Genomic DNA, 26,232 nt, shown 5'->3' with positions numbered 1-26,232 from the left:
ACTAAATGTTATGCAGTACCATAATGCTACATTATAGCTATTTTAGATACTATATAAATATGATGAAGAAAACAGAAATCAAAGCAGTAATTATCTAGAGCTAGTGTGCAATTTAATACATTAAAAATAATCAATAATGGTTTACCTTTGCCTTGAAAACAGTAACTTTTATTTTTCTGTGTGGTAATTGTAAATCGCTTGATCAAATTTAGGCAGCAGATCAAATTAAGAAGCTGTATAATCTTTTCTTGAAAATTGATGCCACTCAGGTTGAAGTGAATCCCTTTGGTGAAACTCCAGAAGGGCAAGGTAAGAAATTGAAGGAAACAAATGAATGCATTATAATTCTTTATTTATGCAAACTATAAATTATATTGCATAGAAGGCTGTAGCAGCAGCTTTGCATTAATTTCATTTTGTAATGTAATTTAAGCGACATTCATAAATATTCCCATGGCAGATTTTACATTTCAATACCTTTTGTTATTTCATCCAAATACTGGAAGTATTGGCTTTTACATGTTATGCTTGGTGAGAAACAGCAACATTTTCTGCTCTTCTGCTCTTTGTACAAAGTTAGGTTTTTCTTGGTTTTGTTTTGTCTTGGATATTTTTTTTGTGATGTTGCAAGAATTCCTGAGATTGTGCGGAAAGAAACTCATTATTTTACGTTTGTAAACATACAGATAAGTTAAAATCATAAGTGCATGACTCTGCAACCTACTAGAGCGCAGGAGAAATTCCAGCTGGAACGGACATGCAGCTATATCCTTTGGGAAGAAGAAGGGTAATTGGTCTGCTTCCACCATGAATACAGGGCTAACAAGGTATAGGGTAAATAAAAGGAGCTGGGTTAGCTTTCATGTCATTCTAGTTGCTGGTTTTCCAGCTGAAACCCTTCTGTCTATTGTCATTATTGTAAATTAACTTGGACATTAACATTCCTAATGCCAATATTTTACGGTATTCATGTCCCCTCCCTTTTTATTTCTTCTTTTTAATTTAAATAAATAAAGGTGAGAAGTTGCGGAGCTCAGGGAAAGCTGGCCGAGACTTCAGTGTCAAAGACTGCGGTTCACAAGCACTAGTGACTTTCTAGTCTAGGCCCTGCCTACAGTATCATTTTCTGATTTGAGAGAAGTCTTTAACATCGTCAAGTGCTGGTGGGTGTTGCTTGACAAACATTAATAAAGAATACTCAAGAAAGACGATTCCAGTTTTTAACCAACTTTATAAGATATGCCTGCAGATTAAAGTGGAAATTAGAAAATGGAAAGAGAAAGCTTTTACCCATTTTAACAGACATTAGGTATGTGGCTGCTTAATTGCAGTTCTGGAAACTTAGAAAAAGATCACTGCTATGTCAGTTAAGACCATGAGCTCCTCACAGGAGTCAGTACCAATTGAAAGAATTAGCATTTTAAAAATACTTTTTATGTGCTCACAGCTAGTTTGTAAAGTAAACAGCTTTTCACTAAAAATCCATATTTTTGGCTCAGTTGGTCAGGAATTCAAAAGCTGAATTGTGGCTAGAAACTATGCAGTCTCTTCCAATTGTCCAACCTTGTTTTTCCCGTTTTATTAACAAAACAAATGCAGAAGAATTGGCAGAGAATTGTCCACAGCTTAAAAGGAAAATTCTGATGCTAATGTACTCTGAAAAAGCTCTAAAAGATGTAAAACAAATCCTGCCCTGCCCCGTTTTATTAACACTTCTTATAAAGTGCTGCTCTTTGTTATAAAATAGGCTTCAGGCCACTAAAATGCCCTATTGTAAAGTGACATTTTAAAAACAAATACAAAAAGTAATATCTTGTCCATTAAAGTACATGGGGATAATTCAGAGACAATGATAATAATGATCAAACGTGTGGTCAATTTTTTTTACATAATGAGCTGATTTCAGGTTAAATTAAGTTAGAAGAACATATTTATGGCCTAAATGTATGCATTCTGCTTTTCGAACCTTTTTTCCCTGACCTTTTTCGAATTCCTTCTTGGTTAGGTTTTTTTTGGTGTTCTTGCCGCCGTAATCTGTTAGCTCTCTGGACAGAGTTTACCCGGTGAGAATGATTTCCACCAAATGCTTTAACTCTTTTTATTTAAGAATCTTTCGCAGCACTGTGTGCTCAGATTTCCAGCTCATTTGAAGTACCATAATAATGTGCATATTGAATCAATAGTTTCTGCACTGTAAACCTCACTCAGCTTAATAAATGTAAGTCAAATTCTTAGCAACTAACTCCAGCTCCATTGGTTCTTATGCAATTTGTGAAATGTGTACTGGGGGCGGGAAACAAAAAGCCCTGCTGTTGACCAGTGTAGTTCTATTGTAGGCTGTTTTTTAAATGCAAATGGAAAATTTGCCTTCAGAACCCAACAGACTGTTGTGTTTTCCCGCCATTTAAATAGATCCATTGGCCTCATTAAAACCAGTTGGGAATGAGGTGAGAAGGATATTTTCATTTTGTATTGCACAATGAAATTAAAGCAGAACAATGAAATAGGGCCTTGTAAAATGAATGGTCTGGATTTTTCAAGTTCTAGCAATGTGCAACACATGACACTTTTGACCTTTTGAAGATGAATGGGACCTTTAAAATAGGTGCAACAAAAACTGCTGGAACTTTCCTGTGGATTATGATGTTCACTTCAAAACAAATACATTGGTATGTTTGTCTGCTATGACTGATGTACTTACCAGGTTTATTTTGTGGGTTCAAGAACACTGATACGGTAAAAACAAAATTTCCTTCCTCAAAATTTGCTGAAATAATTTTTTTAGTTGAGCAGTTGACCAAGATATCTGAACACTACAGGGCAGTGTGGAAGGTAGCCAATAGCCCTTATGCTCAGTCAGATTTCAGAAATTGGGACATCTGTGACAATTGCCTTCTATCAGGCAGAGAAATGAGCTTGAGGTGAGCTCTTTGTGCCAGGACTAGGCTGTTACGGTATTCACATTTTGCTGGTTCAAAACTAGCTCAGATGACTAGTATAGAAGCACTTTACTATTCTGTTATTTTGGCAGAGCAAAGGACAAAATCCCCAGTTCACTACCTACATCATCTCAACCATGTAATCCTGCAAGGAAGACCTTTAAGTATGTCTTGGGAATTAGCGAGTGGACGCTGTAGACACGTGCATAGACACTAAGAAGGAAGTGAGAAGGGCAGAGACAGCGCTGTCAGATAACAGAATAGGGGCATCATTGCCGTGCTGAGGACATTATTTGTCTGGGTACCAACACAGAAGGGAAATTGATAGACAAGTAGGGGCAAATGAAGGAGAGGACAGTTAGGAATGAGAGGAAACAAAACTGGTGGTCCTAAAAGGTCCTAAAGAACCATGGTGGTACTAACTTTGCATCCTTGCTGGAGTACTATGAGGTGGCACTGCGGAAGAAATGAACTGATTTGGATAAGTTGCCAACTTAGCTTTTCTGGAATGGCTGTGCAGAAAAGGGCTTAATTTGAAGGATGGTTGGAGTTTTTATGCTGTTTTCTCCGAGGTTTTTCCCCATGTGTTTCAACATCCAGGGAGCTGAGGAGCAGAAACAGAGTGGGTTTCAAGCTGTGAAAGCCATCTTACTAGCAGAGATACACAGAAGTCTTCCTGTGCTTATTTCTTTTTTGCTAGCAGTTTCTCCATCTGAAATGTCTTGAAGAAGAATAAAGATAAAACAAATGGAAGAACATTTGAGTAGCTTAATGCGGTTATTTCTAATGATAATATATAAGTCTCTGTATGAAGACCATTATTCCTGTCAAAGTAACAGTTAAGATGGATTTATTTCTTGCTGTGTTTTGTGTTTTTCACTTGTGTGAATTTCCATAAGAAAATACATTGTCATATGTATTTCCTTTTGTTTAATTTTGTAGCAAATTCTTTGTTAACACTATTGGGTCAGAAGCCTGTAACTGCCAATTTCTTTGGGTTTTTTTGTTTTGTTTGCTCTCAGTGTAAGCTGTTGAATTGGCAGATGACAAAAATCCTACACTGCTAGTAAAAACTACAGAAATACTCCATGAATATAAGTGTTGGAGCTTTCTTTGATATTTGTTTAGAAGAAAATTTCTTTTGTATAATCTATCAGGCATGTAACAATGTGCTTTTGATGGTGAAAATGGTTTGATAAATATTAATAGGTGTTTTTCCTGCTACTTTGTACAGCATGGCCTTTGTTAAAGATGAATGTTCTGTAGAAATGAGATTCTATTAATGTGACATTGAGGATGTTCATGTTTAAGGTAAACAGAGCTTTGAAACTGCAGTTTTACTCTAGCTTTGAGGGTTTTTAGCAATTTAAGGAACTGAAAGCTTGGAGAAGAAAAATGGTACACTTAGTTCATTGTTAAAAAAAATTAAAGGAGTAGAAGCATATTGTGAACTTCAGACATTTTTCCTTTTGGTAGATTCCCACATGATGGTTGACTGGGTAAGATCGAGACTCTTCCAAGAGAGATGTATTATATGCAAACACTCATGAACAATTTTCTGAAACTGCAGTCACTGAAACTAAATTTGATCCTGTTTTAATTTAATCTGGTATCGGTTACAAATCAAATGTATTTAGAAAAACCACAGAAACCCCAGCAACATCAGAAATCCAAAACAAGAAAACCCAATGCAAATCAAGACATACAACTGAGACTCTCCTACTTGTGTAAATGTTTCGTTTGCTGTTTGCTTAGATATTTTCTCCTAAGTTAAGCAATTTTATATTTTACCAAAAAAAAAAGAGAGAGAGAGAGAGAGATTTGTCCACCAAAAAAGATTGTGTGATTAGCTATTTTAATTGATGGGTATCTATGTAAAAGACTAAAAATTGTCTTTTTAGTTGTAATTGGCTTCTAGTTGCAGAGTCTTTTACAATGCTCATGAGCAGGTGTATAGGTACCATGTATGTGTTTCAATGGCAATATGAATCAAAACACAGCAGAAAGAAAAACTATTCGATTTTTCTGGATGCAGCATTTAAAGGCACTTAAATCTGACTGGCTTGCATTGAGAAATCAATTATAATTCAGTCAGTAATTATAATCTGGATATAGTACAAATCTTAAACAGTGAAACAATAAGTATATAGTTCTACATTTACTTAGAACATTTTAATCTAATGAGGTGTTTGCCTATGCAAACCCATAGAAATAATAAATCAATAAATAGGCAAATAACCAGTTCACTCTACATGCATTTCTTTTACTGTTTGTATTTATGTGGATATTATATCTACTAGCTAGTCTTTGGTACCTATTATTTAATATAGTCAGGTTTAGCTACTTTTTAATCTGTTTTTACAACCATAGCAGATGTTGACATTGATGAGAAGTTTTGTATTTACTTTTAAAATTTTCTTTATTTAAAAGTCATCTTTTGATCATTTTTAACATACATTGGCTTAAAGTTGTTTTAATTTAGATCTTTAGGGAAATAATGTATGTATAGCTAATAACATTATAAATTAAAACAATGGCTAAGGAAAGCATTTTGTATTGCTCAACTATAAATGAGTGCCTGTTACCAAACACTGCTTTGGATTGCTAACCTGTTATATCTGTCACACTTTCAGAATACTGAAAGTAGACTCTCTTATGAAACTATGCAGACCACCCGTCCACATCATAAAAACTGCCTTCATGACTTATGGGAACTTTGTTTAAAGCAAACATAGAAGATCATCCCTTGACAAAGGCACATGACTGTGTAGTGGGGAGACGCTTGCCGTACCTTTTCTTAATATAGGATTTGAGGAAAACTTGCCCTCCTTTACTGGACTCAATGCTAGAACTTCAGTTGATCACATGTTGGAAGCAGCATCAGTCCCTAAAGCAACCCTCTCCCCCTCCCTGCACTAGTAGTTGATGTAATATTTCAGAAGCTCTGACTAACTGTAATCTCTAAATGCCTGTATGTTGTTTTGTATTTTTTTCTTTAGTTGTTTGTTTTGATGCCAAGATAAACTTTGATGACAATGCAGAATTTAGGCAAAAAGAAATATTTGCCATGGATGACAAGTCTGAAAATGAGCCTATAGAGAACGAAGCTGCCAAATATGATTTAAAATATATAGGACTGGATGGAAATATTGCTTGCTTTGGTAAGAACAAATAAATCCAAAAGGCATTTGAAGACAAATTCATACTTGTTCAGTGTATAGACTTTGTTTACATTCTGACATTCAATCCACCCTTGACAGTATTTCAGTCTATTTTGCTGAGGTTGTCTGTCCTTCCACAAGTTCTTGCAGGAATGAAACTGAAGTTATGTTGAAACTGTGATGAAGGCCACGGCAGCAGACAGGCAGGGCATGTGAGATGTCAGAGAGAAGACAGGCTAAGGGAGAGGCCTGTGGGGTTTCTACGTTCTGAATTTTTAAGCTGATGCAATTGATCTTTCCAGTAATTAAAACAAAACAAGAAAAGTCATCAAAATTTGATCATTAATTTTCAAAAATGAGACTCTGTTGCTCAGAAGGCACTGCAAAAGTGTGTGTGTAAAAACATGATATTCCCATTTATGAATTGAGCTCCATTTCTCTTTTAAGAACAGCTGCTGAAGAAGCTGCTTGGTTGTTAAAAGGAAAATACCAGTTTCTTATTTTCCTCAAGTTTCTGTAGAACAGAAATTACTCTTGTGTTTAGAAGTGAGCAGTAGAAAAGTCATCTATGCTCTAATAATTTTCATTTTGTACAAATTCTTTTAGCCAGTACAGCATTTTATTATGAATCTAATTTAGCTTGGTGAAATGACTAGTTTTAGAAAATGCCCGGTATTTACATTGCTTTGATGTATACTCTAACCACAAATCTAGGAGATACTGATAATATGTTGCAGTTGATTCAGTAAGTGACAGTGAGATTTTAATCTCAATTTAAAAAAAAAAAAAACCCAAACCAAAAAAACCTCAAACAATAATTGGCAACACTACAGTATTTTTTTTTTTTTTAGTATTAGATATTGCTGTTGAATTACAGGTGACACAGAAGCCTTACTTTGTCCAGCAGGAGCAGCTTACTGGGGACAAATAATTCACATCTACTTTTCCTAGCTTAGAGGATGTTCGTGCCCATGGGAATGCTTCTAGACTGGTGCAAACACAAAATAAAAGGCAGTTTCAGTAGCATCTGATATCTTCCCCAAAATTTAGTCATCTGTTTTACAGTAATACAAAGCATCATCTACTGCTATCAGAATGATGGGAGGGGAGCTTAAGGAGTCAATTTGCCCTTCACGTCTCGTGATGTGATCACTATTCCCAGAGTTTTTGTGTGTGTCTTTTTTTTTAAATCAGAAGTTTTTGCATTTCCACAATTACCATTCCAGTATTCATATACGCTTAAGGGAAGGTGCACATCTAAGTCCTAAAATTGATACAATCATAAAGAAATCTAAATGGTGTGTATGGACCAGATTTTGAATTATTTGCTGCGCTGAATATCCTTGAATAGATACTGAGCTATTTAGAAATAAATATTTATGTAACGTTTTGAACAATGTTACGTGGTTGTGCTGATACTTTTCACAAATCTTGTATACTTTTATGTGAAATATAAACACTTGATGTTTACAATTACAGTCAATGGAGCTGGGCTTGCAATGGCAACATGTGATATAATATCCTTGAACGGTGGAAAGCCAGCCAACTTCTTGGATCTCGGTGGAGGTGTGAAAGAAGCACAAGTATATCAAGCATTCAAGCTGCTGACTGCTGATCCAAAGGTAAAAAAGTTGGTTTGGGACCAGAAGCTTCCCCATGCAGCAATAGAGCTGTGTTATAGGACTGTGAATAGTATGCTGAAAAATACAGATAATGGTGTGAACACTGAGGATGAGTTACTAAAGGGGCAATCTGGGAGGAAATTATTTCACTGTGAGCCACTGGACTGACTTTTCAGTTCCTGACCCACACTCAAGTTTGCTGGTCAGTCTTGAATGGGTATTTTCTCAAGGCATTTCAACACAGAAATGCAGATGTTAGCAAATAGCTAATTCTAAAGACTGATTTGTACTCTTTTAAGCTTGAGGTTTCTAAAATATCTGATTCTGCGCTGCAGGATAGTCTCTGTTTAATTAACATTCCCAGGCTGGAATTGTAGCCTGGTATGTTCTAACGCTTCCTTTGTAGGTGGAGGTGCCGTTGCTCTTTTCTTTTTGAACAACAGGAGAAGACATTAGTCTGTCTGTATTGAGTAGAAGTTATTTCTAGAGATGCATGTTAGCATGCTGAGGTCATTGGTCCCCTTCGCAGACAGAAGTAGAATATCTACTGAGAGAATATTGATCAGACATAGGCATTGGAGCAGTGCCAGCTGACCATCCCTGCCAACGCAGAGTTATGCTTTTGTGTGTAGCCAGAACTTATTGCTGTAGTTTGGTTTTTTTTTTTTTTTTAACTAATGAAAATCTGTCGAAGGTCTTTGATCATCTTTTCCATCTCCTGCACCTAAGCATCTTTGCTGAAGTCCCAATTTCAACATCTTGCTTCTCTTTGTGGATCTGGCTTTATCTGCTTTATCTCTCTTTTTCTGTGCTTCCATCCATTTTCCTCATGTTCATTGTGTCTGTGATGATAGCTCTTCTAAATACCACCTTCCAGTGGAAATTGCATCGCTGTAATTTTATACCCCATGCAGCAGTAAGTGACAAAATGTTGTGACTTTTCAAATAGAGGTGGATATTGTTTGGAGCAAAATTTCAAGGCAAAATCAGGAAGAAAATTTACAGTACAGAATAAGCACAGCTCGACTTCATATTGTAAGCTCTTTGCAGTTGTAACTCTCCTTGCATGTTTTTAAGGCACATAGTACCTTGATGGCTCAACTGTGCTAGGGAGAGTCATCTGCAATATTTAGAACATACTTCTTGGATCTTTTTGCACTCCCGTAGACCTGGGTCGTGCTGACCTTTTGTTTGTAGAGCTCTAGGTTTATGTTATTCCCAAGACCCACAGGAAGAGAACTGGTTGTCTCCTACTTACTGACCTGATAAGCTTCAAGTCATTAACATGCCTAAAAGAACACAGACCTGGAGAAGTAGAGAAGCAAGATACCTTGCCTGGGGCAGAAGGGAGGCAGGATGGGACTTGAGGTTCATGCTAGAAAACCTGATAGTTTCCTTCATTGTCTGATGCTAGTAGACACTGTAATGCTTGTCTTCATTTGTGGGAATTTTAGCTATTCTCAGGACATTACACGAAGATTTGTTTGTGAGTGTTTGAGCTGTTCTGCAGTGCGTGCTTCGTATGATGATAAAGGTTTGGCTGAGATGTAATTTAGTTCTGAAACTTGTGTTAGTGGTGGAGAAGCAGGTGCAGTAAAGTCTTAGATACACAACTTAGCAGATGATTATCACTATGCTAAATAGGTTCTTCTGTCTGCTACAGCACAAAGAGCAGGTATTAATTTTGGTGGTGAAACTTACTGAGTTTAAACAATTTTAAAACAAAAAGGCATTTCAGTAGCTCTCAGCTATATATATCATCTGCATGCCCAACACTTGACTTGTAAATCTATCCTTCTTCTATTATATATTACTGCTTAACACTAGCTGCTTACCAGGGCTAGCGAAGCTATGCTAATTGAGACAGTGGGGCAAAGTAAAAGGTAGCATGGAAAGGACCTGAAGTAGGCAGTCAGACCTGAAATATGCTTGTGTCTATGCACAGCTGTAGCTGTGCCATTCCTGGCTTTGACTGGCTGAAGATGCAGAAGGCTTTAGCCTAAATGCAGCACAACTCATTCCTCATTAATTTGTTGCCTCCTCTCTTCCTTTTGAATGCCTTTTCTGATCTTTTCTCCAATCATAGGAAGAATCACAGAACAACTCCATTGCATTTCCCTTTTGTTCTCTTTATTGCACTCCGGGAAAGAAAAGGGAAGATGACTGCTTAGAGTCCCGCTAGACTCTCTAATTTGGTATGGTGCAGGGGAGAGAGGGTGCTTCTGAAAGCTGTCTGCTTCAGGGAACATAGTCCATAGCAAACTTGGATGCACGTATGTAAGTGACAGCATTGTTGGCCACAGACATTGTGTTTTTATTGAGATTTAATGCTGTCGCCCATTTTTAAGTTATTGACATTAGTTCTTTTGAGCCTAGCCCTGCACATGACCAGTCATACCACAGCTCTTATCCCTGAGAGGCTTGCCAGGTTTAAGTGAGTCACTTCTGTACTTTTTCTTGTCAGCCCTTTCAATTTGACTGATTTTGCCTTTATTTTACATCATTGTGACCATCAGCAATACTGTTTCAGTTCTTTATGACATGAAGTGAAAAACTTCTCTTAACAGTAACTGATGAAGAATATGTATGAGATTGAATTAGGATTAGGGAAGATATGCTGATATCCCGGTACATAATAGGAGACTGTAGCAGCCCTGGAAGTTATATCAGCCTAACATCAAAGCCCTTGTTTTTCTTACTGCTCTGCAGGTGAATATTAATATAAGTTTACTAGTTATTAAAAAAATAAACATTTCATGTTTTATTTCATTCTGTTCAGAAAAGACAGTAAATGTCTGGTTTTTCCTCTCCTCATACACCATGTCTATTAGCTTACTAATATACAGTAAGATAATTGAATGAAGCCTCTCTTTTCTTAACTAGTAGTAGGCTTTCAATCCCAAGAGTCATTGTGGCTAATCCAGCAGTCACAGTTTGTATCTGGTCAGTCATTTCCCTGTAACTTAACCTGATTCCCACCTTGTTTGAGAAGATAAAAATTTGCTCCTGGGAACTTGAGGGGCAATTAATTGTTGTAAATGTCTCCAAACAACATTGAGCCTCTGAGGAATGACTAAACAAAAAAAAAGTCTGCAGGGCTGTAATATGGAGAAGCACTGTCTTCTAGCTGCACTGAAATATGGCACTGGCAGCGTTAAGGACATTGCAAGAGAAGAAATCTTCCAGAAGGAAATGTTCAATTGCACTTTGAAATAGATCTCTTTCCCGCTCTTTAGTTGTCTTTAAAATGTCTATTTTGTATTAAAGCAAAAAAATACAGGTATGCCATGATTTGATTTAGTGTAGCTGTGGATATTGTTTTTGAGAAAAATGAAGATCTTGGCTGGTTTGCTGCTGGTTTAAGCTGGCTGTTATCAGTGTCTCTGATTCTTTTTTTTTTTTAAAAAAAAAAAAAGTAAAAAAGTTTTTTGTGGGTGGTTTTTTTTTGTTGTTGCAAAAGGTTACCCACTAGCTTTTGGATGGAAATGCTGTCTCTGGAGTCAGTGACTCTTTTGTACTCTGCTGGTCTTGTTTGCAGTCTGCCATATCCAATACTTCCTAGGTCAGACAGGTCATTGCAATGGTTCTGAATTGCTTTCTTTATCTAAATTCTGGACTTTTTTTTTTTTTTTAAATTCCTTCCTGCCTGTCTTGTTCTATGAGTTTGTGCCGCGCATCTGCTTTGGCAGAAAATGAACCGTCTTCCCTCTTTTCAGGTAGTAACAGGAAAGGGGATGATGGCTCAATTCTGGGTGTTCGAGCTGCTGGGAGGCACTGCAGGAACTTCATTGCTCCGCTTTGTCCCACAGTCAAGTAGAAGAGGTTGTTTCCTTCAGTATTTCAGAGGTTCTGAGTGATGCCTGGCTCTCCCCTGCATGTATGAAGTGCTGTTTCAGCCATCCTCACTGAAGTCCTCATCCTTGAGTACTCTCACATCCTTACCAAGCTCAATAGGTGCTCGTTTTTATTCATGCTGAAGACCTGGACTGTTACATTTACCATATGACTGTTTGTAGGATTCAACAAAGTTTTGGAAAGGCTAAAGCTGAAAAAAAACAGTCTTGTCAATAAATCTACTGTCCCGGGCACTGAAGCTTGGTTGCCATCTCAGCTGTCTGCTTTGGCCTGGAGTCATTCCACATATCTGACTGTCCTAAATTCCTGCAGGTTTTTCTCTCAGCTTTTTTATACACATTGCAGAGGGAGTCAACATCAAGTTTAAGGTGTCGGGCTGGCTGAATCCTGTTTTTGAAGACCCTAGTGAGTATGAGAGCCCATAATGACTGGGCTCTTGGTGAGTTGTATTTAGTGACTACAATAAGGCAAAGGCCAGAAGCATCTTACCGACAACCTGAAGCAAGTCACATCCTCTACCTTTTTCTCCCATGCTGTCTTGATAGAATAAAAATAATACTGTATAGGTTACTGGTATAGGAGAGTTGCCCATTAATGCTGACATAAATGCTATGTGTACTTGAGATGTGACCCAGATGCAGGACTACATAGTGTTTCCTCAGGCTTTTGGCTATGCACCGTCCCTTTCCCTTGTTCTGTCTCCCTAGCAGGAGCTGAAATACAAAAATATGAGTGAAGCAAACTAAGCTGTAAGCTGTTTTGCCATTGAATGGCTCTAGTCCTGAACTTAACAGTTGAATCCTAATAGAAAGTAACGCTGAAATTCGGGTGGTTAAAGGCCAAAATTGTTTGTTGTTCTTGTTCTCCTTTTCCCCCTAAAGCTCCTTTGACAATCTTTTCTGAAGCCTGGCATTGATGATACAACTAAAGACTTACCAAATCAATTGATGTTAACAAGTGTTTGCTTGTCATATAAGCAAAATACTATTGACAGATCGACAAACATCTCTCTGGAAAAAATATTCCATATTGACATCTGTTAACTCATATCCAGGGAATAATTAATATCAAACACACACAAAACTTAATTTATTTTTTTTCTTTAGCTATTCTTTAGTCCAAATTCAAATTATTGTTTTACTGATATGGAACAGGCATTCTTATTCCTGTCACTTTGCTTCGCCTGTTTGCTTATGTCAGATGCATCTCTCTGTCCACCTCAGTGATGGGAAGAGTAATGGCACTGATGTGTCTTGCCATTAAGTTGCGTGTGAAGCAGAGGTCTTGGGGCTTTTATTTTCCAGGCATCTTGGAGAGTGAACAGAATTCTGAAAGAGGTATCATTAAATCATAATTTTGCAATTCACTTATTTTCCAGCTATGCTTGGTGTGAAAGTAATACAGTTTATCCATCCTTATTATATAAGACTTTTTTATCTCTGGTTTATCCTTTTGGCTTGGGGGATTTTTAGTATTAGTTTTCTTAACATTGCAGTCTGTTATGTGGCAACAGAAGGGATAACATTATACTAAGAGGAAAGATTTGGGATATTCTTTTCTCAGATTTCAGAAATAAAAATAAGGTTGCCTCGTATAATTTATTTGGTCTTTATTTTGGGTGAGTTAATGCAGAATTGGGTGAGCTAGTTCAGTTAAGACAATTCAGAAAGTCTGCAAACATTCAGGCAGTTTAGAATGTGGTAACTATATCAGTGTGTTACTCTACTGTTTGCTCTCACTCTGCTGCTTTAAACAAGGACCTGCTCCCAGCTTTAGGAGAAAAGGCTCTTTTGAGTACGATTTCTAACTAGGCTTGACTATATAGCTGAGGGTTTTGTCCTGGAAGTTGTGCAAAAATCTGTCTTAGTCAGTGAGTCTGTGCCTAGTGTTTGACTGTTGGGTTACAAGCCTGAGCCAAAAAGAGGTTTTGGCAGATAAGCTTCTTAGGAGTTGCCAGGTGCCTATTCTATTTCCAACCAATTATTCCCTGCATCCTGCCCACTGAGGCATCATTTCAAACAGTATAGGAGAAAAGAGAGTGGAAGAAGAAGGAGGGGAATGTTGTCACATGGCGTTGCTGATCCAGGATTGGGCACTGAGACATTATAATCACATCAAATAAAAATAAAAATAATGTCGGCAGCCAAGTTGTGAGTGCAGGCAGTTTGCACAGCTGTTTAATGTGATCTGCAGTATTAGTCATGCCAATCAGTCAAGACTATCAAGTCTGTCTTGACTAAGAGGAAGAGTTGCAGCTTGAACATCAAAGGCAACATCCAGAAACAAAGAACCAACTCATTTGATTTTCTTCTAGGGCTGCCTTTGCCCGTTCATGAGAATGGTTATTATTGCTGTTAGTCCTGGAAGTTTTGTGTAGAGTGAGAGGAGGGTGCTTTGGAGAGTGGGAAGGGGACTATTAAGCTTTAAAAGTCATAAATAAAAAATAGTGTGTAGAGGTTTTAAAAAATATAAAAAATAAAATGGCCACACTTGCTGGGATAGTGAGCCTTATCCCAGGTAAAGCGTAGGCTGGTTGTGAATAGTTTGTCATAAGTTTTCTACATTTAACTGACTGTCAGTAGTGGATTTCTTAGTGTTACAATTATTAAATCAGTAGGATCAGATAATCTTCTCTATCACACATGCAGCCTATGTCTGTGTGTGTATAATGTTGAAGAAAAAAATGAAATATAAGTAGCGTTCAGTTATGGACATATAATAGAGTGTTAGCACTGGATTTGTTTGAATTGTCAGATTGCATGTCAGTTCAGATAATGCAGAGGAGCCCTATTCTTACATAGTCATTAGAAATCTTTTTGCTTTCTCATTCAAATATCATGCACCCTTTACACACTTCATTACACAGCTCTTCTTTACACAGCATGAAAAGTCTTTATGCCTTCTGTGTTCTTCTGATTGGACCAAGAGGGTGAAGCATCATATACTGTTTTGAGTACTCTAAAAGCTGTAGCTGAAGAGTTATTGTAGTGAAAAATATCTGTGTGTTATAGTATACTGTTCCACGAGTGCTAACTGCTAGTCCAGTGTTCACACCTCAGCATAGCCCTTTATAGCTCCAGCTGGGTATCTGAAAATGGTGGCACCTGAATTTAGTGGATGCTTTTGAAAGTTCAGGCTTTGACTACTCTGTGTGAACTGTGGGTTATAATACTCATCTACCATAGATGACTGCTCTCAACACTGATCAAAAATTATATAGTCCGTTAAAGAAATTAAGTGCTATGGAAATGATAAAAGCTATCACTGTTCCTTTACGGCTTATTACAGAGCCCTGTCCTACTGGCAGTTTTGTACTCAGCATTGTTTTTGTAGAAGTGAAATACTAAATTTTAAGAAAGTAAGTCATAATCAATAAACCTGTTGGTTTTGTGTTGCAATTTTGACATTTGTGTAAGATGATGTGTAATCAATCATTGAAGTATAGCACATAGGTTTTGGAAGCTGGATCTTACTATGTCATCTTAATATTTGTAGGGAGCCCCTTTTGCCTTGGAGGTCTGTAGACATGTAGGGAGAGACCATCTTTTCTCTTACTTAAAATATACAAAAGACTCAAGGGTTGAAAGAGAAACCAGACACAAAAAGGTGAAGGAAACCTTCAGTTAACCTCGGTAATCTGCTCAGTGTTGCAGGTCAGTGTCTTCCTCAGTAAGGCAAGAAGTAGTAAAGTTTAAATGCAGCAAAGAAATTTAGGTTAGCTGTTCTGAAAATTGTCCAGCAGAAAAGGTAGTTGAGTCCTACAGCAGTTTATTTTAGGAACTTGTAGGCTATCCAGCACCGCAAGTTTTTAGGAACTAGCTAAACAAAAATTTATCCAGGGTGTTTCAGGAAGAGTTGATCCTGCCTTAGGGCCAATGACTGGACTGGAGGTTTCTTTTCCTCTTTCAGAGAACAGCCCTAAACCTAAAGCTGTGATTAGTAATTTTATATGGGCAATAATGCTTTGGCTTTTGAAGGTTGTCGAAGTTTAAGATTACTGTCGTAGGATGACAGTTTGTAGAGGTAGAAAAGACCTATTAGAGCACAGGAACATCTTGTAGAGCTGGGAGAAGTTGACAAAGGCATATTGTATTTTCTGCCTCAGAAATTTGTACAAATACTTTGCCTTTAACCAAGGGTATTGGAGCAGCTCATAGTTCTCTTATAGATACTGTAGGATTTGAGTTTATAGGAGTAATTTAGAAGTTTCCCCACATTTTTATTAGCGCTGTATTGGTGAGAAAATACAGAGTAATAGAACTTTAACAAGGATTTCTTCTAATGTGTCTCTGCAGTTTTGCATGAATTAATGTGAAATGACTAGTCATCTTTTAGAGCACTTTAAGTATTGAAAAGACATTCTTTCATTTCATTAAAGCATTTTTAGAGACTGATAGCATATTGCCAATATTTATGAAAATGTGAGGACAATTATGCATTTAAAATGCATAATTGAATTGTCTTGATTTATAATCAAGAGTAATGTATTTTTCAAGAGCATGTGTAGTATTGAGTCCTAAGTAATTGATATGTAAATATACTTTAACATGAATCTGCCATTATTTATAGGCACTGACAAGTTGAATGCCTTTTGGCATTTTAATGTTGGCTATAATGAATCATAAAAACTGGATATGAAAATAAACTTACTAAGAAAGAGGAAAAGTTGCAGAGATTTAGTAATCGCCTCCTTCGTGGCGGAATAAGGAAAAATCACAAATATTTCCTTAGAAGGTAAATGCTGAAAAATTTGTGGAAGAACCACAATAAAAATTGAGCTGTTAGGTTTGGATGGAATTTGAAATGTTTGTGTGCCAGTTACCCTCTCTGTAGTGCTATCCCTTCTAAAATAGGGACAGAAAAGCAGACATTTCCATTTCTTCAGAAGAGAATCTGCCCCATCCTCTTGAGATAGCTGCTGTGTGGTCAAGGCTTGTTGCATTTTCCTGCTTGTTTGGAGGTACATTTGATTAACGATCAAAGCGATAAAGGATTTTTTGATTGGCTTCTTTGTTCATTAGTGCTTGGGACTGGAGAACCTGGACTTTTCCGAGGTATCCACTGATGAGCCAGTATGGCTGAGCCTGTGGTGGGAAGTGTTTAAGAGAACTACATGGTAATGGTTATGGGATAGTACATGTCATAGAGTGATATCACTATTTCAGTGATAAACCAGGGCCTAAAATGAAGAGCAACAGATACAGGCAGTAAATCTCCATCTTGAAAACCTTGCCAGCATCACCTCTAACTGCCAAATGCCTGATGTCGTATCCAGCGTGAGCAATATAATGTGCAGTTATGTTTGTGTGTCTTAGTATTGCCTAGTAAAAGGAAATGCCATGCATAATACATCAGAAAAGTGTTTAGTCCTTTACTGTACTTTACAAATTGATTAAATTTTGAAAATTTATATGACTCATTTCACAATTTGTGAGGATAAAAAGGGAAGATATTTTAGGAATCTCAATTTGGTAATTCATCTTGGTGAGATGAGTAATTTATTGTGAATCTATTTATAAATCATCTCTGTAGCATTCTTACAGGCAAATGAAAGACAAGTCATTTGACAATATAGGTAGGAAATAGTATATTAAAAGAAAAGTTGTAGGTGTCCTTACTTAAACACTTCTCTAGAGAAAATCACATTTTAATACTCATTATTTTTAAGTAGTCTGAGGTGTTATGGCTGTCTAGGAAAGTGTTTGTTCTTTCCATCAAAATGAAGAAATTTAATCACCTTGCCTCCATCTGTTCTTGATAGATACAGGCCTAGATGATGAACTGTATATTTCAAGTAGGTGCTTTTAGCCATTTGTACTGGGTTCTCTTCCTCTGACAGTGAAATCAATATCAACTGTTTTTACTTATAATTTCAGAAGCACCCTTGATGGATGGAGCACAAGTAGATAGAGCATAGGTTAGTTGAAAAATAAGACTTAATTTGGGGAAAAAAACCTGGTGAAACCTGACAAAATTAATGAGTGTTTTCCCATCATAATTTTTTTTTTTAAAGACAGAAGAATAAAGGACCTGATCTTGCTAAGATTTTTAGTGTAAAGAGATGTCTAACTTTAAAAAAAAAAAAAAAAAAAAAAAGGTATAGGGGATGTGAAGTAGTTTTTTAAAATGAGCTTTTTGTCTTTAAGCTGAAAAAGTGACCTAATGCTGCGATGTCAGTTTCAGTGATGTGGTTATTGGGGAAGAGGGGAGAATTGCATGAATAAATACAGATGTTGCACTTGTCTCTGCTGTGACACTTGTGCTCTGGTTTGCCTCCTAATACAGGAAGTAGATTATGATAGGTGATCTTGTTCTAACCTATTATTATGAATCCCATATGCCATCTGAAGTGACTGGCGCGGTGATGTGATCAAGAATAATGTGCAAGTCTGGCAAATATGTAGCTTTTAAATTCATTGGCATCTTTTTAAGAAAAAGATCTGTTAGAACATCTACCCATTTCTATGGAAATGGGGTTTTGAGGTGCAATGTATCTTGTGATATTTTCTGTATTCCACTGTATATGCCTTTTTTCTTTTTTTTCCCCCCCCCCTCCCCATTTTTTTTAGTGTTGTGGTGGGGAATGTACTTTTCTATAGTATGTAAACTTGGTTTTTGGAGCAGGATATGATCTGTCTTCCCAGTCAGAAGAATGTATTTAATTTATATTTGAATAAGAAGAATATTCCTTGGCCTGTGTTCATCCATTCATTTGCATAGCTGAGCACAGAATGATGAAAAAGCTTTGGAAGAGACAAAAATTATTTGAAATATGGCTTAATGAAGGAGGGAAAAGCTATTTCTTTCCCATGAATCTCTGTTTTGTTTCAGGTAGGACTGAATTATTTCACAACTTCATTATTCATGCTCCAATTCAACAAGATATTCAAACCTGTTTCAAGTTTTAATATTTTATTATCTATTATTCTGAGTGGATGGGTAAAGCTGAAATAAATGAGCCTATTCACTTTTAAAGCTTGTCGTGTGCATAAGTACTTGGTAAATCAAGTCCACATCTACCACAAATGAGTAGTTCTTACTCTTGTTACTAGAGGTTTATTTTCATCATCTAATAGAACAACTATTTTTTTTATAGGAAGTTGAAAATTAGTCCTGTTTCTTAAAATATGTCATTTGTGTTGTACCCTTCAATATTTTGCCATACTATGCAGTCTTTAAAATCAGGTGTTTTCTTTGAAGTAGTTTGAAAAGTGGAGACCTTATCTCTTTTAGCGCTCTTACTTTTGATAGCAATCTGCAGAAAACATGAGTTATTCCATCTCCTAGTGCCCAATTCTTTTATGAATGTAGTCTGGGGGGGGTGGAGGAATAGGAGGAATATTTCAAACAGGCTCTGTGGGCATCTAACCACGCTTCCTTCAGTTGCACAGAGGTTCAACTCGATTTTGATGGCTCCAATATTCGTGTTACCAACTGTGAGTGGGGAATAGTGGTGTGTAGAGTCTGTGTAAAGCAGTGTGAGGGTGTAAAGGACGTGGTCCATAGAAATAACCACATCAGTCAAAAGTTGGGCAAAACTTGGGGACTCTGTCTGTGAATGTATTGGATTTTGTGGTTATCTTCATAGACTCGATGATCCTCATGGGTCCCTTCTAACTCGAGATGTTCTATGATTCTATGAATCTAACTATCCTTGAGAAAAAAACACATTATTATGTGCTGTTTATATCAGGTACAGTAAACACATCTTGTTCACTCGATCTTTCAGTGACTTTGGCTTGATATATAGCCCTGAGCTTAATTAACTTTTTGAATTTTCTTTAGGGTTCTAGCTAATACCTTTGGGGAGGGAAATAGTTTCCCTGTGGATTTTTTCTGTTGGTTTGTATTTTAAACTTAATCCTAAAAAAAAATCCACATCTGTTTGTTTTGCACTCCCAAACACCATAGTAGATTCTGCCTAACCCTGGTGAACAGAAAACTGGAAATGTTCACTCCCCTGTATTTCCCTTTCTTTTGTAACAACTCGGAGGATGTTACTTCTCTTTATTCAACAGAACCCAGCCTTCGTTTGCTATGTGGGTACCTTCTAAAGCACTGGACAGGAAAATAATCTTAAATACCTGTATTTAAGAAACGCATTTCCTCTCCATTATTAAAATGTCAATATGGATTCCTTTCTAAAATGTGGACAGAAAGTCTAGTGAAAACTGAAATGAATAATTCAACCTTCTGCCAACAAGGATTGATTCGTTCCTACAAATCTATAAGCAAAATTAGATATTCTTTTTTTAATTGCATAAAGTGCACTTACAAATTAGCTGGAAAAGGTTATGTACCTCATTCTGGTACTGGTATTTCTCATTGAATTACAGGAGAGTTACCTCTGGTGCTGAATGCCCAGGGAAGGGATTGCATATGGGAGAAGGCAGCAGATAGCCATGGGGGCTCGAAGCTACAAACGGGGCTACTGCTGTCTTCCGCATAGATTACAAAGCTTGGATCCTATATAGGCTCTGCTTGTCAAGAGAAAAGTGGGTCCCAATTCCCAAGCATTTTCCCATGTCTCTACTGTAAAGCAGAATAGAAATCGTAAGCTTTTTTTTTTTTTTGCAATGGTAGTACCTACATGGTAACGGAAACTGTCATTTTAACTGAAGGGTTTTAATTGAAAATCTGAGATTTTTTTTTTTTAATGGAAACTGTTGATTTTTCTTTGGGTTGGTGGAAGACCGCCCATTTTTTCAAGGGAGGAGGTCTGACTTAATGAAAAAAGCTGAAAACTTAGGTTTTAATCGTGGCTTTTTTTTTTTAATGGAAAAATGTTCAACCCTTTTGAGCCAAATGGCTTTGAAAATTCCAGCTAAAAGAAAATAAGTGCATGTTTGTCGAAAGACAGGTGGATAATGTCTGACCAAATAGATTTTATTGACATTCCCAAAATTATTCAGAGGTTTTTAGAAGAGAAAACCAAAAATTTTTAAGAAGATTTTTTCAAGCAATTAGAAGAGTTAATCAAGAATAAGGTAGCCTTACTTGTTGCAAATTGTTATATAATTTGTTATGTTTGGTGGAGTGGAGCAGGTACTGTACTATTTCAGATATTCCAAATGAAAAAAATCCTGTTTATGCAACACCATTTTCACCTTGAATGTTCTGCTATGGCTTAAAAATATCTTTTTCTATTCTTTTTGATTTATATACACATTTTACTCATCAAATAAGTAGGTGGAAAGGCAAACTAGATTTTTTTCTTAATTTTATGCATGTAGTTTGCTACAGTGAAGTGTAAATGGCAGTGTGTATGTGTGAGTATCTGCATATATATGTATGATTGCTGCTCTTACGCAAGTTGTGTGCACGTTTGCACAACCTTTTTTATATGCAGTGTTGGATGTTGCTGTACTTTAGAAACCATTTATAATTATTTAAGGGTAAGCCTGAGCAAGTAAAAGAGCTGCAGAGCACCAGATGTGCATTCCCCGCGAGCGCGGGGGAGAAGGAGCGCTCTGTTGCTGCTAGCAAGCTGCTCGATGCAGAGGAGCAGCCAGCTGAAGTTGTGATGGCAGAGCACTGCCTCCCTCCGACCAAGAACCTCTGAAGTGCCTCAGAGTAAGCAACACAGCAATCCGGCCACCAGTGCCATAAAATTGCCGTTCTGAGTGGATGACATTTGGGCTGACCATGTAAGCCAGTATTCACTTTACCAGAAAAGGGAATGAAACCTCTGTTGTGCCAGCTTGGCCAGATTGAGCTGTATTTACAGACAGGCTCCGGCTGAGAAGGTCGTTAAGCAAAAGTTAACATGAAGCTCTGTCCTGTGACAGAGTAACGCCAACTTCGTGATTAAAGCGGAAGCCTTCGTGTAAACTGTGGACGGCTCTTGTGCATGGTAGATTTGGAATTAATAGTGATAATAGGGGAAAAGAGTAAAAGCATCTCATTAAGAAAATAGATTACATGCATGCTTATGTAGTGTAGACAAGATTAAAACTTTTTCTTAACTAAATCTTGATTAAGTCAACCTGCCAGAATACTGTTATAGGGCTGTAACTGGCAAAAAAAGAATCAATTATTGGGTAGAAATGAATGAATGTGTAGAGTCAATATTTTATAGTAGGTGGTGAAAGTTGAATGCCTGATGCCCAGTAAATCATTTGATTTAAAGATTTGGGACTGCAGTGCTTGACTTCTCATTGAAGAAATATAAAAGAACAAATTACTATCTGCTGGTAAGTCACAGAAACCTTATCAGAATTGTTTAGTTCCTGCTGCTCCCTGGAGGTTTTCCTGTTCAACCACTGATTGAGTATGTGCTCTCTGAATTGTGAAGGATTTGCCTTTAATCAAAACTTTCATGGGGCTATATACAGTTGTTTTGGGTTTTTTGTGTGTATTACTTAGACAGAATCTCAAATACGTTTTTGTTTTCACTTAGTCATACAAACTATGGAAATAATTGAACTGAAAAGATAAAATAAAAATAATTTAAGCAAAGGTAGTGCCTACATTTCAGTAAAATTCACTTATCTCCCTTAATAATACTAAAAGTCTGTTGCACTTCTGTGAGAAAAGCAGATGGGTTCAGCCTTCCCCCCGCCAGTGGAACAGATTTGCCCGTGCTGACCACTGCAGTTTTAGGCTTTTTATCAAAGAACTTCCTTCCTCCACTTGTAGTATCAGCAGTCAGCTCTGTCATTCCCTTCTGTCAAGGAATCGGGTCTGTGGCAGTTTTAGTGTATCAAAGATAGTACTCCATGGTTGCACCCTCCTTCCCTCCATTTGCACCCGCACTCATCCAACACCGCGGTGAACAAGCTCAATGAGCTACACTGGGAGAAGGCTAAGCCTGTAAAAACAGAAATAGATTGGCTGCCTGAACTGGCTCATTTCTAGGTCAGATGAGTAGTTCCTGGAGGATGGTGCTGGTCTAGATGAGCTTCAGTCCTTCAAGCCTACCATTGGTCCCTTGTTCATGCCAGACTCTAGTGTTCTTTCTTGTTCTGCACGATGCTTCCATCTTCGGATGCTCCTATTGAGTTCAGTGAAACTGCTTTCTGGTCATATGTTGTTCAGCATAATCTTCTCCAAAAGGAATCTAGTCCATTAAGGAAAATTAATCATTTGGTATTGTTGACGGGGGTGATGATTTATATACAAAAATCATCTAGTGTTAAGCTGCCCAGCAAAAAAAAAAAAACAACCAAAATTATGCAGCCATTGCTGGCCTGTGACTAGATTTGAGCTCTGATTAGAACAGACTTCCTTTCTTCATTTCATAAATCACAGGTAGTCTGAGTACTGGGAGTTTTGACTCAGATCCAAGGAAAAAATGAATTTTTTGTGTGTGAATGTATTTACATATTTAATGTCCTCAGAAAAACAGAATTAAGCGTTAAATCTAGAGAGAGATTTTCTGCAGTTCACTCTGATTAGTGATCAAATGTGCTGTACTCTTCTATCCTTCGTTTGACACTTGACTTGATATTTCATTTATTTGTTAGTCTTGCTGAGTTGAGTGTGTTTTACCGTAGAGCACTCAGTAATGCTCACAATCAAGAGCTAGTCACCAAACCTGCATTATTCGTAGTTTACCTTTAAAAACCAAAGGAGCAACTTTGACACAAATTTGATCACAATAGAAACTAGTATTAGTGACATGCTGGTATTAGTGCTGCTGTTCTGTACGATGAGAGGTCTTTTCTTTGTATTGAGTTGAACAATACCAATACGAGATTGTCCCAGCAAGCCATGAAGAGCAACTCCACTGTTGAATTCTCAGGTGCAGCATTTTGGAACATAAATCAAACCTTGTCTAATTGTAGTGCCAACTTACTGGTCAAAATCTTAGCCCTGGTGTTGAATTTAATTACACAGTAGATAAAGAGCATGAAGTACTTTCACGTTATTTAGGAAATCATGGTCATGACTACTAAATAGCTTGTATTATTCCCTGAACTTGGTACAGGGCTAATTGTTTATCTCTCACAAAGTCCCTCATTTTCCCACTTCTTACAGTCAGTGGTGCTGTAAGACCCCAAGAGAAGTCACAATACCGCTCTCAGCAGAGGAGGATGATATTCATCAGAAATAAGGGGAACTCGGAATTGAGCTAAAAGTGCTGTGAAGGTGTTTTGTGGTTTTTTTTTTTCCTCTCGAGAAGGAAAACTTCCTAGTGAAAATGATTGCATTATCTCAGTTCCTTCTCTGTTTTTGATGTACTTCTATCAGCTGATTTGCTCCAAAATAAAATGCCTGAAATGAGTTACTATAATATAAAAGAAAATACTGTTTCGGTCTATTCTTCTTTCCCCAGCTGCATCATATGTACTAATGCAATTTTATGGTTGCTTTGGAGAACTGTATTTGCAGAAAGTGAGGAGTTGTTTTGGAAGTCAAATATTCCCCTCCCCTTGAACATTGGGGAGGAGGGGTTGGTTGGGGTTTTTTTAAAGGCATTTGTCAGGACAGAACAGCTCTAGAGGCTTTAAGTAAAGCACTGATTGCCCTGTCAGTCAGGGTGCTGAGGAACTGGGAACTTTACAGATTGATGCTTGACAGAATAATTAGAAAACTGCCACTTGAAGTAACCACTCTGGTGTTCCCTAAAGAAATGTGCCCGTGCCAAATGTGTGCTGTCCAAATCTAGAGGTTAAATGTTCACTAAGACAAAACATAGCATGTCACCAGAGAAAATTACTTCCAACATGCTGTGGAAGTGATGCTCCTCAAGCTCCTAAACAGTGACTACACAGTTTATTGAGCTTACCTGCTTTGATCTTGCTCGTGTATTCAAGAGCTTTTCAGCCCTGAACTGGGGATTTTAACTTAGTAATGCACTGAGGCGTTATCTAACATTTTAGATAACAGAGGGTCTTGAAGGGTTTAAGGCAAAAGCACTTGAAGCTATAACAATGTTTTTCCAATTCTGGAAAGGTTTTACAGAAATTCTCCAAGTGTTTTTGAGTACCTTTCACTAAAGTAAATGGTGTCACAAGCTTCTTTCTTAATCCTTAGCCCATAAGGAAACCTGGATGTATTTTGCTGTTTTGGGTTGGTTTGGAGCTTGCTCTGAGGGGCACAGGGCAGAGGCTGTGACATTTGCGTGGTTTGGTTTTCATTTATGTTAGTGTTACATTGTTTGCATGGGGGCTGGCTTATCACAGAAATGGGATTTGTGCTGAGAAAGGTTGCTCTTAGTTTGTTGGAGTCAGTTCTGGAATCTCAAACTGGAAAGATCGAAGGAAGGTCTCTCCAGGGAGGATTTTTTATGGTAGAAAGCTCTGTTCGTTCCTGGCAGTGGAGATGCAGGTCCCAGCTCTGCTCCTGTGGGGTTAGAAAGACCTGATGTTAAAGCAGTTTCTGCAGCTGAATCTGCATGCCCGTTGCTTCATAGTAGTGGGCCAGGAGCTGAAAAGTGATCAATGTTTGTTTTCAACTTAATAGTTCAACATGAAGATGTCAGATACAGTTTCTATATGGGACAGTTCTCTGGAATGAATGTAATAGGTTTATCTTACGCCAACCAGACTTGCATAGTTGTGTTGAGGTTTGTTTTATTTGCAGCTTGGAGTTTATTCTAGGTACAATGGGCTTTTTCAGAGTTTTTACCTAAACTGCTTATGGATTCTCCGATTAGTAAACACAAAGGATAATTTGAAATTTGAATTGGTGGCACATGTTTGCCTATTGATTTGGAGTATTATAGGAACATGTGCTTTATTTTGTCCCTCTGATGCTTAAGATGACTTCATACGTGAGAATGGTTTCCTGGTTGCTTGTTATCTGTAGGACTGAATCTTGAACCGTGCAATTCTCTTGACAGAGGAAAACTGCTTGAATAAGTTAGAATGAATGAGTTATGGACACTCGGGTTGCATTTCTCAATGTTCGCTCTGGAGCTGTTGAGACTGTATTTGCAATGGATCTGTCAATCAGAAGCAGAAGTGTCTTTTCTTTGAATGTTATAGATACTGAAGGTCAGTGCTTCTATGGATTTAACTGAGAATAATTTTCAATTTTTTTTTTTTCAGAATTATAGATGAAATTTCAAAACTGTCATAGGAAGAGAAAACATTTATTTCCATGAGCAGTCAAGGTCTGATTCTCCTCTCAGTGAAATATTTCTATTAGCCATAAATCTCCTGGTACTGGAGTGTTAGTGCTGTTTTGCATTAATCTAACTAAAATCACATCAGGTCCTCATTACCTGCTTAGTTCTTTCTTGTGCAGAGTGAATTAAACTGTTTTTTTTTTTTCCCCAGGTAGTGCATGTATGCAGTTAGGTACATGCGTGTATACAGAGTCTTAAGCAGTGTCCACATAACTGCGGGCACTTTGAAGCCAAATATTGCTTGCTGGCGTTTGGGAATGTGGGGTTTGTTTTCGTAAACTGTAAATTCCTCTTTGGTTATTTTCCAAATAGTATTTGTGTCTGTAATTTTATACAGCTTCAGTTTTCCAGAAGGAAACAGACTGTGGCAGGGACAATACAGCAGGGCCACCGAGAAGTTACTAAAACTGCCTCGCTGCCTTGGTGGAAGACTGGGGCTCCAGCCACCTTGCTTACACAACAGGGTTCCTATGGTCACAACAGCTCTGTAGCAGCCCTTCTTGGAAAATCTTAGCAGGAGGACAAAAGGAGGTGTCTCATACCTTTCAAGAACAACTGGAGTAATTTCATTCAGATCAGAA

General features: G+C 37.4%; 1 protein-coding gene across 1 annotated transcript in view; it reads left to right on the top strand.

The window, feature by feature from the left end:
* The window catches only part of SUCLG2 (succinate-CoA ligase, GDP-forming, beta subunit), a gene marked incomplete at its 5' end in the record, with an annotated part of 104,662 nt that overhangs the window by 42,532 nt on the left and 35,898 nt on the right, over positions 1-26,232 (top strand). The window contains 3 exons of the mRNA XM_009585486.1: positions 213-309; positions 5,939-6,100; positions 7,580-7,722. Of these exons, the coding sequence (XP_009583781.1) occupies positions 213-309; positions 5,939-6,100; positions 7,580-7,722 (402 nt within the window). The remainder of the gene's footprint in view (positions 1-212; positions 310-5,938; positions 6,101-7,579; positions 7,723-26,232) is intronic.

The sequence above is a fragment of the Fulmarus glacialis genome, unplaced genomic scaffold, assembly GCF_000690835.1.
Source record: "Fulmarus glacialis isolate BGI_N327 unplaced genomic scaffold, ASM69083v1 scaffold10499, whole genome shotgun sequence".
NCBI lineage: Eukaryota > Metazoa > Chordata > Aves > Procellariiformes > Procellariidae > Fulmarus > Fulmarus glacialis.
The sequence above is the reverse complement of the archived record's forward strand: the minus strand, read 5'-3'. Positions and strand labels throughout refer to the sequence as shown.